The 17,651-nt window shown below is 40.8% G+C and overlaps 1 protein-coding gene across 7 annotated transcripts in view; it reads right to left on the bottom strand.

The window, feature by feature from the left end:
• epb41a (erythrocyte membrane protein band 4.1a) overlaps positions 1-17,651 on the bottom strand; it is a 92,991-nt gene that overhangs the window by 65,166 nt on the left and 10,174 nt on the right. For 6 of the 7 annotated variants that reach the window (XM_072370811.1, XM_072370813.1, XM_072370816.1 and 3 more), the window contains exons 2-6: positions 5,595-5,917; positions 1,428-1,682; positions 645-749; positions 430-472; positions 259-334 (exon numbers count right to left, since the gene is read on the bottom strand). In XM_072370811.1, coding sequence (XP_072226912.1) covers positions 259-334; positions 430-472; positions 645-749; positions 1,428-1,682; positions 5,595-5,906 — 791 coding nt within the window. In that variant the 5' untranslated portion in view covers positions 5,907-5,917. The remainder of the gene's footprint in view (positions 1-258; positions 335-429; positions 473-644; positions 750-1,427; positions 1,683-5,594; positions 5,918-17,651) is intronic. The other variant, XM_072370812.1, reaches the window with a different exon arrangement.

Below are 17,651 nucleotides of genomic sequence, written 5' to 3'. Positions count from 1 at the left end.
TTCCCTCCCCCAGTCACCCCTGACCCCGTCTGCCTCAGGCATCTCGAAACCTAACTCACATCTTATAGACAGCATTTGTGTTCATTTGCAGTAAACTTAGAAGCTTCCATGGGTTAGGGTTATGGTTTTTGCTCCGCACAGTCATGAACCTAACAAATACAATGTTAAAATCAACACTAATATTATTTACATACTGAGGTTTTATACAGCACATTTGGTTTTAGGTTGTAGACAGAAGCATGGGTATGCATACAGTACCTTGTAATGTCTTCTGACAGCTGGGCTGGGTCAGGTGGATAGAATTTCACATTGAAAGTGAAATTGTAGTTAGTTCCTTAAGAAGGAAAAGAGGGTCATGATGGATTAAGTAAATATCTAATAAGAACTTATTAGAAAAGAGAGCAGGGGTGTATCTGTGGTCAGGCTCACCTCGTGACTGCCTGTGGATCTCTTTGGTCAGGTCCATCCAAGTCTGATCAAATAAATTGAGCCATTTATTATCAAATACTGAACTGCTTTAGCACCAAGGACACAGCTTAATGTTAGCATTTACAATAACTGAACATCTTTTTTCTTCTTCATAGAATACTGAATAAGGAACCATAAGGTAAATACCACCAAGTGCCAATAATGATTAAGCTCACCTTCATAGTGGGTGTCTCCCAGATAGACAGGCCATAGTAGTCTTTCTCCAACAAGTTGAGATGGTCACACACCTTCATGAACAGCTCCTGGCCTTTGGCATGTTTCTAATACATATACAAACATAAAGAGAACAAGACGATGAAGAATTAGAAATTGATCTTGCGATGCCATGGACCAGTCATCACCAACATAATTGCTTTTACAACATGTTGAACATGAAAAAGCAGATACACTGGTTCTTCAACATAAAGATGATCTCACAAATGTCCTTAATGGATGGAGAAAGTAAAGCTCTCCTGACCATTGGCGTTGCAGCGTTTGAGCGTGACACGGTGCTCTCTCAGATAAACAGAGACTGAAAAGTGTGTCTGTATTCATTTAGCTGCACTGAACAACACAAGTGTCCTTCTGTGGTCTCTGTCAACATTATTATAGCATGTCTGCACTACAGATTAAACACTGCAAAACATTAAAAAGACCCAGAGACAGCAGCCTGCACTGTGAGCTGCTCCACATCTGGTGACTCTGGGATGGTGGATTATCCAGGGTGGGCACACATGACTCGGTGGGTGAAACTGGACCAACAATGCTCAACAATGAGTCCAAACAAAAGTTGTTAAAAGTTTTTCATCTATATCCTAATGATACATGTTTTTAAAAAAATCAATGAATTTACAAGTGGAGTTGTATAATACTTCATTCGTCCCAAAGTAAGAAATAACTTTCAATGACATTTACTCTTGATCTGTTAAATAAAGAATTGTAATGAAAAATGTTCTTACATCCAACTCACACTCATACAGAATGTCATCCAGCAGGGTGACTTTGATCTGTATGGTCTTTGGTCGACGTGGAGTTCTGGAAGGTTTGGTCTCCTTCTCTGTTGTCATCTCCTTCTTCTCTCCACCCCCCACTCCTGCAGGATTAGATTCTTTTTCTTTCTCCTCCTCTTCTCCCCGGACAACCTCCTCATCCCTCTCATCGTTGTTTTTCTGTTCCTTTCCACCTTTCTCCTCCTCAGCTTCTTTCTTTTCAACCTGTAGAGCCCAACACAGTCACTTAGAACACAATACTAGATTCTCTCATATTCTTTCATTCTGTAGTAAATTGTCCTTGTGACAGATTTTGTATGGACTACAATGTGCATATATTGAAGTTAAACTGGCCAAGTGGCATTGGTGGTTCCAGTATGCATTTAAGCCCACAGCTACTGTATTTTCCCCAAGTAAAAACTGGAATTCAGTTTTAAATTCAGGCCTCTTATGAAGGCCGGGGCATGTTCGACCCAAACAAAAGGACAAATTATGTGAGTTGGGGGATAGATGCATGCCTCATTGAGCTGTGTGCCAGAGTTAAAATACTGAATTCTAATATTTACCACTTTCATTTAAAAAAAAAAAAAAATTAAAAAAACAATCATGCTGTTTCTAAAAAAAATGTTGTAGTTGTAGTTGTACTACACTGAGCATTCATTACTGTTACATGTTATCATTTTACAATGCTTGAACACCTCATTTCCACATGTCTGTAACTCTGCCTGATATACAGACTGTTCAGTGCTCAACATATGAAGATGCATCTTTTTTTTTCAAATGGGTGGAAGTTTGTTGCAGTAATATCCTCCAGTTTTATGCATAGATATACAGAGTTTGTTTCTGATTTTCTGGCAGCAGATTGTCTCAGAGGCTCCTCTATTACATTTCTGGGGCCTCATGTATAAACGACTGTGCAACTTTCATGATGAAAGAAGACTTAGTCAGAAAGTCTGAAAAGTACGTATGCTGAAAAAGAGCCACATGTATGAAACCACGCCTGAGTCCCGGTCCTCTGTGGTTAGATGAGTCTGCACACCTTCTGTCATGTATGCTTCTGCACAGCTGGACAGCTGTGTATTCATTAAGATGTTCAAATCACGAAATCAAAGAAAGCTGTCCAGTTAGTTGGCGATTGTGCTTGTAGTTGTGGCAATATAAGAGGACACAGACAGCTGTGGGAAATTATATTCAACAACTTTATAACACACTCAATGAGACTCAGGTTTTATTGTCATTCAGATTTACAAGCTTACAGAATGAAATTTCGATGCATGTATAAAGATATAAAGATAATAAAATAACAGCAGCAGGCGATGTTGAGAAGTATGGTTGGTACATAATTTAGGCTATACTGAATAAAAATAAGAGAATTTAAAACCTAAAAATATGTATAAACAGAAGATAAATAGGAAAACCAGAGGTCAAAGTGATGAGTGAAGTATCTGTGCAGTGAGGTAGTGTTATTTCCTGTTTAACAGTCTGGTGGCATGGGGGACAAAGCTATTCCAGAAGCTGGTGGTCCTGCACCGAATGCTCCCAAACCTTTTCCCAGAGGCCAGCAGGGTAAACAGTCTCTGGTGGGAGTGTGAGGCATCACAGATAATGCAATGTTCTGCTGTCCTCGTCACCATCTTCACGTTCCTCCAGTCAGAGGCCCAGCAGCCTCCACACCACTCAGAGATGCAGCCGGTCAGGATACTCTCTATGGTGCTCCTGTCGAAGGTGCTGAGGATGGGTGGGGGCAGATGGGATCTCCACATTTGCCGCAGGAAGTGCAGACGTTGCTGTGCCCGCTTCACCAGTGATGTGGTGAAGGTGTCTGTGATGTACACCCCCAAAAACTCAGTGCTGTTGACCACCTCCACAGCCGTGTTGTTGATGAGGAGAGGAGTGAGGCTGGACTGGTTCTTCCTGAAGTCGATGACGATCTCTTTGGTCTCGTCTACGTTCAGGATCAGGTTGTTCTCCCTCGACCCGTCCACCACCTGCTCCACCTCCTCTCTGTAGGCCATGTCATCGTTGCCCCTGATGAGGCCAACACTGTTGTGTCGTCTGCAGACTTCACAATGTGGTTTGTGGCAGAGCTGGGGACCCAGTTGTGTGTCATCAGGATGAACAGCAGGGGGCTCAGAACACAGCCCTGAGGAGAACCTGTGCTGAGGGTGATGACAAGGGAGGTGTTCCTTCCGACATGCACTGACAGAGGTCTGTCGGGGTGGGGTTCTTCGACACTGGGACGATAGAGGCCGTCTCGAAGCAAGCTGGGACTTTGGCTTGGTAGAGCAAGGTGTTAAAAATGCCTGTTTGAACACAAGCCAGCTCAGCACCTGTTCGAAAATGTTGTCTGGACCGGGGGCTTTTCAACCTCCACACGTCCAAGGTGTCAAGGCAAAGTGCCTTCTCATCCTGGCGGGGGACAGCTTTCACAGCAGGGGTGCCGTTTAGCGCCTCAAACTTCCCAAAAAAGTTATTCAGATCATTCAGGAAGTCAGTATCATCACTACATGCCATTTGGACTATCGTGTAGTTGGTGAGAGCCCAAATGCCTTGTCACATGTTCCTGGTGTTAGTGGAATCATGGAATTAGTCCTGGATTTTCTTGCCATGAGCATGCTTTGTCAGTCTGATGGCGCGGTTCAGGTTGGCTCTGGCTGTCCTCAGACTTAAAGGCTAAATTCCTAACCTTTAGCATCTCACTTACTCCTTCAGTCATCCAGGGCTTTTGGTTGGCACGGGTGGTGATGTTTTTGATGGTGCTGCTGTCCTCTGTGCGTTTATTACCTGTCATCTGGGCAGTTAAAAAGGTGTACAGTTCACAGTCAGAGGCTCAATGTCCGGTGAGCAGAACTTTAAGTTATGCAAAGTTAAGCATAATTCAGACAAAATATTTTCCCTGTAGTAGCTATTAGTATAACAATGTATAAACACAGTATAAAAATGTTGCCAGGTGGGTTTTAGTTCTCTCATGTCAAACTATGTCCTTTTCCATTATCAGAGTCACAGAATATCCGCTTACATAATTCTGACTTTTCATAGACATAGTTCAGAAACATCATCTTGATGACATTTCTGAAGAAACAGTGCTTTGTAGTTTGCTGCTGGAAGCTGAAAGCAGCCAAACAACCTGAACCTGATCATTTTCAGGGTGCTGCTCTACCTGCACACTCTCATGCCACATTCATTTTCATCCATACAGGCGTGTGTGGAAACTGGCATATGTAACATTTTTGTTTAAACATGAGTCCCCTGGTCTTATCCGGCTATCCTACCTAGCTGTATCACCCTATGTAAGTGTATGTGTGCTGCAGACATGGTCTCATATTTCCACCTGTATTTCTTGGAGCTTCTCACATAACAGGACAGGCTGAACTGTATTAAAAGCACAAAAAAAGACTAATAATTAATTAACCTAACATGCATGTTTTTGGACTGCATGAAGCCAAGAAAGAGTATTGATACCCACAAATGCAGGGGAGAAGACACACACACACACACACAAACACACACACCATCTGACAGGAATATTTAACAACAGTACAGGGCTGTACCATGTTCCATGGTAAGGAGGACTCAAACATTGGATGAAGAGGCTGGAGGCTGTTGATGAGGCAACTAAGTTTTACATAAGCAAAACCTAAAGTGCTACCAAAGCATGAAACTTTGAAGATATGCAAAGAAACAAATAATCAGCTGTGTAAATTCAGAGTAACAAAGGAATAGTGTGATTCTAAACCAGCAAACAAAACATTCATCAGGACTGAAGAGGAGGAGCAACAGCTCCTGTTTAATCTGCAGCAGGTGAACCTTTCTTTAAAAGGGTTTTCAAGGATTTCTTTTGCACTACTGAGGGTGATGTGATGGCTAAGGGCTTCCTCGTGATACCTCTGGCAACTTTTACATCTGTTATGATTGCTTGCCATGCCAAAAGGAGAGCTATTTTTATGTGAAAGCAGCTGATCCACCTTGGCAAAGCCCCCCTATTGCCCCAAATCCAAAATCCCAAATCCACAAATTGAACAGGAAATGTCATAGATTATCAAGTAGTTTGTCAACAAAGCATTAAATTAAATAATGTAATGTCAAGAAATTCTAGTTCTTGGTATGTTAGCAAACCAATAAGTGATATTGTCTGACCTGAGCCTCAGCACTGCTGACTGAGTGCTGGTCCAGGGCGAGCTCTCCCTCTATCCTCAACTCAGGCTCAGGGTCAGCGATTGGGGCTTTAGCTTCTTCTTCTTCCATATTACCCCCCTCTCCCTCCTCACTCTCACACTGTGAACGCCTTTTCAGGAAGGATGAAAAGAGGCGTGAGAGACCACGACCAGCAGAGTTACGGTTTCGGGGGCGGAGCTGCTCATCCTCAGGAGAGGGTGGCCTGACATCCTGGCCAGCTTCCTCCTGCTGCTTTGGCTTCTTCTGGTGACTTTCCACCTCATCTGTGGTCATGGCAACAGCTGCTGATGTATACAAAAAGATCAAATTTAAAAAACATAACTATAGAGGTAATCTATTCAGACAATTCTAAGAGCTTTAACAGAAACCAACTTGACTTCTTTCTGAGTTTTCAAGGCATCCTTAGTTGAAACTGACTGCTGAGGAGTCTTGTTTAGTGATTAAGACCTCAAGAGGTCATATGTGTGTCTCTGAGCACCCATGTGCTCCAAAATCCACTCTAACCATTCAAAATCTGGATTCTCCAAACCCAAGCAGGAAGCACCGTAACGACTTCACACCGATAACTGTAAGAGACACCCTCCAACCGACTGCAAAGAACCTCATTTCTGTGAACATGGAGGACCTCGTGAGTTCCCAGATGAGTTACACTTTTGAGGCTGCCTAGTTTGAAAATGTTTGATACAACATTTGATTGTGATAATACAGGTAAAAAAAAACATGTGTTGTGTGTATTAATGAAAATATTGATGAATAAAACGTTCAATTCAATTCAACTTAGTTTATTCATCTAGTGCTAATTCACAACAAAAGTCATCTCGTGGCACTTTAAATACAGTCCAATTAGTAAAAATTCCAGTTCAATCCAATCATAATCCAACTAAGTTCATAAAAAATCTAAAGAAACCAATGAATCACGTAGAATCATGACTGTAAGTCGATCCTGCTTCCTGATCATGCACAGGGCAGCAAGCTGTGAATTGACAGTTTGGACTGTTGAATGTAAATGAATGTGAAATAGCATAAATCATTTTGACTTAAAATACAGCTGAACATAGTGCATAAAGTTCATTTTTTAATTATAATTTGATTTCTCAGAAACAAATGAGACCAATTGTTGTTTTTCTTTAAAGATAACCTCCAAACACTTTTAATATAGCAAATTATATAGTGACTGCAAGAATTTTACTGGTGTAATACAAATATTCTTTTGTAAACAACAAATACAACTATTGTAGGCAGCTGTAGCTCAGGAGGAAGAGCAGTCGCCCACCAATCGGAAGGTCGGTGGTTCGACTCTGGCTTCCTCAGGATACATGTCGAAGCGTCCTTGGGTAAGACACTGAACCCCACGTTGCCCCCCCAGTGTATCATTGGGGGTATGAATGTGTATGAATGATTAGAAAAGCATGTAGTTATGAATCTTAAGACGTGCTGTATGAATGTGTGTGAGTGGGGTGAATGCGGCATGTAGTGAAGCGCTTTGAGTGGTCAGCTAGACTAGAAAAGCGCTATACAAGTACAAGTCCATTTAACTACCGGAAAAAAAAATCTACATTTTTTAAAATCCAGCTAAATTATGATCACGGCCCAGCATGTGACAGATTACCTTCTTTTACATTACATTTTCAGGATCTCCTCCATCACATCACACTGTGATCAAAATAATTTCCATGATATGTTTTAAAATAATTTTTTCTCAGTTTTTCACCCTTCACATTCGTGTCTCCATTGCTACAGTGCTTATTTCTTTTTTCTCACACTCAGTTAATGTTAACACAGAAACTGAAGCTCGGGATTGATGGAATACTCACTCATAAATCACCCATGTTTTCTTTGTTTTGATCACATCACCACGTCATCCATACATAGCAGAACTTTGCTTGCAATTAGTGCAACTCTGAAAGCTCTCTGCTCTTGTTCATTTTCAAATGTCTGCACAAGTGTATTTAAGTACATCAGTGAAGGTGGGCGGCTAAATCAGATGGCAGCTGAATACAGATGAACAACAACAGTCAGAAATGTTGTTGCTGTGGCAACTACAACCAGGTCAGAAAGGAAGTGTACATGAAAGAAAACAAGACAACAATGTATGAAAATCTGTGTCGCAATAAATTCATTTAAGATGTAACTGTGTTGGAAACAGTGACTGCTGATTAAGGTGGGAAGCCTTGAATGGATCCAGAGAAGAAAGGCAACTTGAACAAGTTAAACACCGATAAATGGGGTAAACACAGATAAACGGGGTAAACACAGATAAACGGGGTAAACACAGATAAACGGGGTAAACACAGATAAACGGGGTAAACACAGATAAATGGGGTAAACACAGATAAATGGGGTAAACACAGATAAACGGGGTAAACACAGATAAATGGGGTAAACACAGATAAACGGGGTAAACACAGATAAATGGGGTAAACACAGATAAACGGGGTAAACACAGATAAAACGGGGTAAACACAGACAAACGGGGTAAACACAGATAAATGGGGTAAACACAGATAAACGGGGTAAACACAGATAAAGGGGGTAAACACAGATAAAGGGGGTAAACACAGATAAACGGGGTAAACACAGATAAACGGGGTAAACACAGATAAACGGGGTAAACACAGATAAACGGGGTAAACACAGATAAATGGGGTAAACACAGATAAACGGGGTAAACACAGATAAACGGGGTAAACACAGATAAACGGGGTAAACACAGATAAATGGGGTAAACACAGATAAACGGGGTAAACACAGATAAATGGGGTAAACACAGATAAACGGGGTAAACACAGATAAATGGGGTAAACACAGATAAACGGGGTAAACACAGACAAATGGGGTAAACACAGACAAACGGGGTAAACACAGATAAACGGGGTAAACACAGATAAATGGGGTAAACACAGACAAACGGGGTAAACACAGGTAAATGGGGTAAACACAGACAAACAGGGTAAACACAGATACACGGGGTAAACACAGACAAACGGGGTAAACACAGATAAACGGGGTAAACACAGATAAAGGGGGTAAACACCGATAAATGGGGTAAACACAGATAAACGGGGTAAACACAGATAAACGGGGTAAACACAGACAAATGGGGTAAACACAGACAAACGGGGTAAACACAGACAAATGGGATAAACACAGATAAACGGGGTAAACACAGATAAACGGAGTAAACACAGATACACGGGGTAAACACAGACAAACGGGGTAAACACAGACAAACGGGGTAAACACAGATAAACGGGGTAAACACAGATAAATGGGGTAAACACAGACAAACGGGGTAAACACAGGTAAATGGGGTAAACACAGACAAACAGGGTAAACACAGATACACGGGATAAACACAGACAAACGGGGTAAACACAGATAAACGGGGTAAACACAGATAAAGGGGGTAAACACCGATAAATGGGGTAAACACAGATAAACGGGGTAAACACAGATAAACGGGGTAAACACAGACAAATGGGGTAAACACAGACAAACGGGGTAAACACAGACAAATGGGGTAAACACAGATAAACGGGGTAAACACAGATAAACGGAGTAAACACAGATAAACGGGGTAAACACAGATAAACGGGGTAAACACAGATAAACGGGGTAAACACAGACAAATGGGGTAAACACAGATAAACGGGGTAAACACAGACAAATGGGGTAAACACAGATAAACGGGGTAAACACAGATAAACGGGGTAAACACAGACAAACGGGGTAAACACAGATAAAGGGGGTAAACACAGACAAATGGGGTAAACACAGACAAATGGGGTAAACACAGACAAATGGGGTAAACACAGACAAACGGGGTAAACACAGATAAACGGGGTAAACACAGATAAAGGGGGTAAACACAGACAAACGGGGTAAACACAGATAAACGGGGTAAACACAGATAAACGGGGTAAACACAGACAAATGGGGTAAACACAGATAAACGGGGTAAACACAGATAAACGGGGTAAACACAGATAAACGGGGTAAACACAGATAAACGGGGTAAATACAGATAAACGGGGTAAACACAGATAAACGGGGTAAACACAGACAAACGGGGTAAACACAGATAAACGGGGTAAACACAGATAAAGGGGGTAAACACAGACAAATGGGGTAAACACAGATAAACGGGGTAAATACAGATAAAGGGGGTAAACACAGACAAACGGGGTAAACACAGATAAACGGGGTAAACACAGATAAACGGGGTAAACACAGACAAATGGGGTAAACACAGATAAACGGGGTAAATACAGATAAACGGGGTAAACACAGAAACGGGGTAAACACAGATAAACGGGGTAAACACAGATAAAGGGGGTAAATACAGATAAACGGGGTAAACACAGATAAACGGGGTAAACACAGACAAACGGGGTAAACACAGATAAACGGGGTAAATACAGATAAACGGGGTAAACACAGACAAACGGGGTAAACACAGATAAATGGGGTAAACACAGATAAATGGGGTAAACACAGACAAACGGGGTAAACACAGATAAATGGGGTAAACACAGATAAATGGGGTAAACACAGATAAATGGGGTAAACACAGATAAATGGGGTAAACACAGATAAATGGGGTAAACACACACACAGGGTAAACCCAGATCCAACTTGATCATTTTAACAAAGTCCACTTACTATTTGTGAACGATAAACACGTTAAACATACAAGCGGTGTGATTTTTCTGACAACTTCAGGCACAGACTAAGACGTGCTAAGCCTAATATGATTAGGCTAATCTAATCTGAGCATAATATGACTCAGAATTCTGTTAAAGATACATAATAGATATTTAGAAAATTAAATACAAAGACAATGTATTTTTTCATTTTAAAAGAAATAACAAATGAAATACCGGTATATAAAAAAATATTTGTTTAGGGCTTACAGAGACAGTTTATTCATGGTGTTTCTTCTGGCTTACTCTTTACCACATTGTTTTTCCTTTTTTCACTAATTCATTGGGTTAGGGGGTTCATTTTTATTCTTTTCAAGTGGTTTTGCTTTGCTGTTTTTGCTGCTCCTGCTATTATGTGCTGGTGTTGTTTTACTTATGACAAAGGCAAAATAGCCTTTGCTATTTCTCTGATGCTTTTGCTTTTTCTCATCCTTTAATTGCTTTTGCCAGTTCCTTATTGCATGCAGTACTCTGTAAAATTAAAGTTAAATTGCTAAATTTTGCTTTCAAATAAACTTACAACTTGACAATGCATTTCAGATGTTCAACTGGCCCAACATGCACAAAGAGTAGGAAAAGTCACTGAAGCAATTCATAGATGGAAAAAAGCAAAAACAACTGAAAAATAGAAAAATAAAAGTGACTGAGTAATAGCTAGAGAAATGCTAAATGTAAAAAAAGAAAAAGAAAAAAATATTGAGAAATAAGAAAATCAAAAGGAATGTCAAAACACTAAAGAAAAAGAACACTAGAATTAACTTATTCATAATTAACTGCATTATTCATACTTTACTTCCTCTTTTTAGTTCTTCATTTATTTTTAAAAATCTCATCTAGATTTTCTTTTTTTGTGGCACTCCTGTCATTCTCCATTTTGCACTACGTCTCAGGTCAGGATCAAGATCTTAATCTCTGTAGTCACAGTTCCAGCTGTAGACATACATTTACATTTATTTCATTGTAACTTTAAAGATAAAGATCCTCTACTTTACTATAATCTTATCTTTTTGTATCCAAAAACCCAATCCCAATGAGTTGAACCTCAAGAACCTTTGAGACGGTTTTGCTTTGCGGTAAGATGTATTGCATCACTTCCTGTTGCTTTGTGTGTGTACTGTGACATTCCTTTCTCCTCTTCGACTGCTAATAATCACCTTATTTCTCCCTATAATTTACACATCTTGCATAGTTAACTCTATCCCATACTTGTTATATTCTAACGCTCACTCTTACAGATCTTTAGTCTTTATTTTTCATTTTTTAGCGGTGTGTCTGGTTCTCTAGCTTAGCATGGCTACCAGTTCTCTTCCTCCATCTCCTGCTTTCACCTGCTCCGTGTGTCAGATGTTTAGTTACTCCTCTGCCTCCTTTAGTGATGATGGTACATGTAACAAATGTTGTCTTTTTGTAGTTTTGGAGGCGAGGTTATCTGAATTGGAAGCTCGGCTCTGCACTGTTTAAAACCACCCGATAGTGAGCCAGGCCCCTTTAGTCAGTGCGGAGCCACCTAGCGTTGCTAGCTCTGTTAGTCGTCCCCGAGCAGATCCCGAGCAGCCGGGACTTAAGAGTGGCTGGGTGACTGCCAGGAAGAGGAGTCATAGTCCTAAAGTCAAGCCCGTGGTTCACCATCAACCTGTCCACGTTTCAAATAGATTTTCCCCACTCAGCGACACACCCTCTGAGGACAAAACCCTGGTAATTGGCAGCTCTATAGTCAGAAACGTGGCATTAGCGACACCAGCGACCATAGTCAAATGTATTCCAGGGGCCAGAGCGGGCGACATAGAATCCTATTTAAAACTGCTGGCTAAGGATAAACGTAAATACGGTAAAATAGTTATTCACGTCGACGGTAATGACACCCGGTTACGCCAGTCGGAGGTCACTAAAATTAATGTTGTGTGTAATTTTGCCAAAACAATGTGGGACTCCGTAGTTTTCTCTGGACCCCTACCAAATCTGACCAGCGATGACATGTTTAGCCGTATGTCCTCATTCAGTCGCTGGTTGTCTAGATGGTGTCCAGCAAACAACGTGGGCTACATAGATAATTGGCAATCTTTCTGGAGAAAACCTGGTCTGATGAGGAGAGACGGCATCCATCCCACTTTGGAAGGAGCGGCTCTCATTTCTAGAAATATGGACGAATTTATTAGTCATCCAAAAACATGACAACCCAGGGTTGAGACTAGGATGCAGAGTTGTAGTCTTACACACTTCTCTGCGGCTTCCCACCTGATGCTGCCCCCCCCCCTCAATCAAAAAACACAAAAGGAGCAAATCCTCTTGTGCAAAAAAATTTAAAACAAAAACTGAACAAAAACATCAAACTATTAAATGTGGTTTGCTGAATATTAGATCTCTCCCTTTGAAGTCTCTGTTAGTGAATGATTTGATCTGTGATCATCATATTGATATATTTTGTCTTACAGAAACCTGGCTGCAGCAGGAGGATCATGTTAGCGTTAATGAATCAACTCCCTCTGACTATTTAAATGTTCATGTTCCTAGAACCACAGGCAGAGGAGGAGGAGTGGCAGCTATCTTCAGATCAGGGTTACTAATCAGTCCAATCAATTAGTTTAGCTCTTTTGAATCTCTGATTCTCAGTTTTTCCCAAAGTGGAAATGACAAAAACCTCTTGTGTTGCAACGGACAACATGAGACCAGGTTCTGGTTGGGGTTGATGACTTTGGTTTGGCACCAACACTGTTCCAGTGCGAGATGTCAGTCGGACCGGCCGGTTTGGGAGCTTCACCAGATAATGGTAAATGGACTTGTACTTGTATAGCGATTTTCTACTCTAACTGACCACTCAAAGCGCTCCACTACATGCCACATTCACCCCACTCACACACATTACACATAACTACGTGCTTTTTTTCTAAGCATTCACACACATTCATACCCCCAATGATACACTGGGGGGGCAACGTGGGGTTCAGTGTCTTGCCCAAGGACGCTTCAACATGTATCCTGGGGAAGCCAGAGTCGCACCACCGACCTTCCGATTGGTGGGCGACTGCTCTTCCTCCTGAGCTACAGCCGCCCCAGTGTCATTTGGACAAATCCAGGGAAGCGTGTCAGCCAAGTGTGCAGTGTGAGGCTCCACAACAGCTGTTATCCCGTGTAGAAAAATCTGAGTTAGTCCTTTGGCACATGAAGGCTCTACAGCCTATACAGGAGCTATAATAGAGTCAATAAATTCCTCGTTCGCATGAATGTCTTGCAGCGTTTCAGTCGTCTTCTCAAGCTGTGTTATCCTCACAGAGAGTCGCTCACACTCTCATCATTGTCATCACTCTCATCATTGCTGTCATTAACTTGTGTTTCTCTCTCTCAGCAGGTATTCTCTGGCCTGGTGTTACGGTGCTTGTTGTCCCCTCTTTCCTGTCCTCTCAACCCCCAGCTGGTCCAGGCAGATGGCCACCCTTCCTGGTTCTGGTTCTGATGGAGGTTTCTTCCTGGTAAAAGGGAGTTTTTTCTTTCCACAGTCGCCTTGTGCAGCTCAGGACAGAGGATTAAATCAAGAAGAATGTAATTGGTTGGTTTCCTTAAGGAACTAATTCTTTAATTGCCTTTGTATAAATTGTACTCATTTGGAATTTATTAATTTGATTTGATTGGATTATGATTGGATTACAATAAATGTAACCTGTCTATCTGCATTGGAGTTAATACAGAGAAATACAGGTTTTAGATCATGTTGATAATAAAAAAGTTACAGTTTCAGGAAAAGTGGTATAGTCAATATCCATGGCTCCAATATAGTCCTACATTGAAAAGGGGTACTTTGTTTTGAGTGTGTTATAGCATACACCATCAAAAAGACCACTCTGGAAAAAAAGCATGACCAGCCTTCTGCTTAAATGGTTTTTGGAAAAATACTGTTGTCAGCGTTAATCGCCATCAAACCAGCAAGGCACACAATCATGCCGTTACTACAAATGCACTGGAAGAAACACCAGTTCAAACTCAATTATTAAATGTAATAGCTGAAACACAGGAAGAAGCAAGACACTGCCTTTTGAAAAGCATGGGACTTATGAAGTATCTTGCAAGACAGGGGCTAGCCTTTCGAGGACATGAGGTGGCTGAAAGTAATTTGTACCACCTTGTTAAATCTATAGCAACAGGTGATCCTCTTTTGTCCCTTTGGCTTACCCATTCACATGATTATATCAGTCCACAGTGCCAAAATGACTACCTGACTTTGTTTTGCAACACAATTCTGAGAGGACTTGCCTCACAGATCAGATCCTTGCCAATGGTGCAGTTTTCAATTATAATGGATGACACTCAGGATGTGCTGGGGAAAGAGCAGGTTTCCATATGTTTAAGATATGTGAATAAAGACCAAGTGCCACAGGAAGTATTAGTGGGACTGTATGAGGTGCCAGAGACAACTGGTGAGCAGATGGCCAAGTTAGCTCTTGATGTGCCCCTAAGATTGAATATTCCAATCTCTTGCTTGTGAGGTCAGACATACAATGGAGCTGCCAATATGGCAGGGAAGTTCTCTGGTACACAGGCAGTTTTGAAAAAGAGCAGCCACTTGCATTGTATGTGCATTGTGGTGCACATTGTGTGAATCTTTTAACACAGTGTGCTTGCAGTGCCTCTTCCGTACTACGGGATGCATTGCAGTGGATCCATGAATTAGGAACTCTGAGTAACCAATTAGGGAAGTTCAAAGGCATCTTGGGTGGATATGCAATAGACACACAAAACTAGGTGGACAGTGCGTGGCCAAGCTGTTGATACAGTTCTTAATCAGTAAGAGGCTGTTTTAACCACTTTAGAGGAAATGGCCTCAACTGTTTCTGACTCTGGATCCAGAGCCAATCGTGTCCGAGAACGCTTCCTTAAGGGCAAAACAGTCCTTGGATTAATGGTGGCCTCTGAAGTGTTGCGTGAGCTGGAGTGTTTAAATCGATCATTGCAAAAACAATCAGAAACGATTTGTGGCATGCAGGCTGCTGTTGCCTACATGAGCTCTACACTTCAAGATAAAAGAACTGAAGAGAAGTTTGCAGAGGTGTTTGAGAAGGTTATTTCAGAGATTGAGGATCTGGAAATAGAGCCGATTCACATTCCCTACCAGAGAGCTCCACTCAAGAGATTTACTGGTGGGGCTCGCCACCACAAGTTCTTTAGGGTAGAGTTTTTCAAGGTGTTGGACTGTTTGGCTGTGCAGTTTAAGGAGATATTTAATCAGCCAGACTTGGAAAGACTTGAGAATGTTCTCCTCACAGGGAAGATGGATGATATCATTGTACAATACTCAGAAATAGACAGGGATAGTTTGAAAGTGCAACTTCCAATGTTTCTCTCAAAACATCCAGTCAAGTCTACTAGAGGATACTAGGATATGATACTACCCATATCCATTGCTATGCGCTGGCCTTATCGGCAGTAAGTAAGGCAAGGCAAGGCAAGTGTATTTGTAGAGCACAATTCATACACGAGGCAATCACATAAAATTACAAGAAGGTCAAATAAAATCATTCCAAAAACATAAAAATAATCATTAATTGATTAAATTAAAAGTGAAGAGTGCAGATAAAATACTTTCAGTAGTCATATGCACAGCTAAATAAACTGTTTTCAGCCTGGATTTAAACATTGTCAGAGTTGCCTGTCTCACATCTTCTGGAAGACTGCTCTAGATTTTAGGAGCATAAAACTGAAACGCAGCCTCACCTTGTTTAGTTCTGACTGTGGGCACCAACAGGAGACCCCTCCCTGAGGGTCTCAGAGTCCCAGTTGGTTCATATGGCTCTAACAAGTCAGAGATGTACTTTGGCGCTAGACCACGAAGGGTTAGGGTTAGTGTGTGGAGCTCTCAATTTTGTTTGTCGTTTATGTAATTTTTAGTTTTAATCTAAACATCTGCTTAAACATAAATAATTATGTTTAGTTTTATTTCCATTTTTTGACCAGTAGAGCAGTCACTGCACTATAGCCAATGAGAATCCAACAGTATACAAATGTTTCCAGGAATATACAGGAAGATCTAATCTGTAACAGATCCTAGTATAGAATATTACTAATAAACTAATATTACTAATAAACAACTTCCGTCCTGCTCAAAAATACCTAACATTCAATCATTTTTAATATTTTAACACTTTAAATGATGGTTTAATTATTTTAATTAATTATTTACTAAAAACACACAAAACATTAAATATTTTCAATAAAATAAATATTATACAGATGGGGCTTTGGTGGTAAATAGAGTCTTGGATATGTCAAAGATTAGCAACAAATTTGATTTGATATCATTAGTATATTTTTATGTACTACAAACCGAACGTGTTTTACTGCCACTTTGAAAGACCCACCAGTGTTCTGTCTCTTTTATTGTGTTTGTTCACCCCAAGACAAATTCCTTGTATGTACAAACTTACTTGGCAATAAAGACCCATTCTGATCCTGAAATTGCTTATTTGTCAGAGATGCTGAATAGAAATAAGAAAATAACTTGAAGTAGCCAGTCAACTTAGAATATTGAAAACATGGCTTGTTATATATTTTTCAGAGAAACAACAAATCTTATTCCAAAATAAAAAAGAGCAAATAAAAATGAAAAAAAGAGAGGGGGGGGGGGGGTAATTCAGTAATGTTTCATTTATCAGTAATGTTTTAGCCTAAACATATCCTTGTCCCTAAATGTATCTCAGTGATGACACTGGAACAATGCTTGCAGTTTCCTCCCTACGTCTTGAAAACCTAACCTAAGTATTGGTATAGGCACAACGGCCAATGATTCTTTTCAGTGGGAGGTATGTTGCATGGGAAAATGGTTCAAAATCTACTTCCCAAACAGAACATGAACATGACTGCAATAATATCTATCACCGTGTTGTTTGAACCATTTAACCCCAGTCACAATATGCTCAGCTTTAACTGTCTCACCATCTTTTTTCAAAAAGACTATGACCTTAAGCATTCTGGAAATCAACGCCAGTTGAGCTTCAGTTTTCAGATCAATAACAGGTACTCCAGTTTTCTCGTAATTTCTAAGCCACCTTCCGAATACACATGACTTTGCATCAGCTCTGTAGTCTCCTGTTGATAGTAATTCCCCTCCTAGTGTGCATCTGTCAAACCTGATGGCATTGAAAGACACTGCGATATCCTACATAACAGCAAAACATGGCGCTGCATCATATCGTAGTGGTCTTCGGTTGATCATATTTCTATCAGGACTTTTACCAAGTTCTTCCACATCTGATGTTGCAAAACACAATTGAAAATGTTTCAAGGCAATGTCCAGTGTGAACCAAACAAGATGATGGATGTGATGACT

The sequence above is a fragment of the Leuresthes tenuis genome, unplaced genomic scaffold, assembly GCF_036924035.1.
Source record: "Leuresthes tenuis unplaced genomic scaffold, fLeuTen1.0.hap1 SCAF_18, whole genome shotgun sequence".
Lineage (NCBI taxonomy): Eukaryota > Metazoa > Chordata > Actinopteri > Atheriniformes > Atherinopsidae > Leuresthes > Leuresthes tenuis.
Note: the sequence above shows the minus strand (reverse complement) of the source record. Positions and strands in the feature narration are given on the sequence as shown.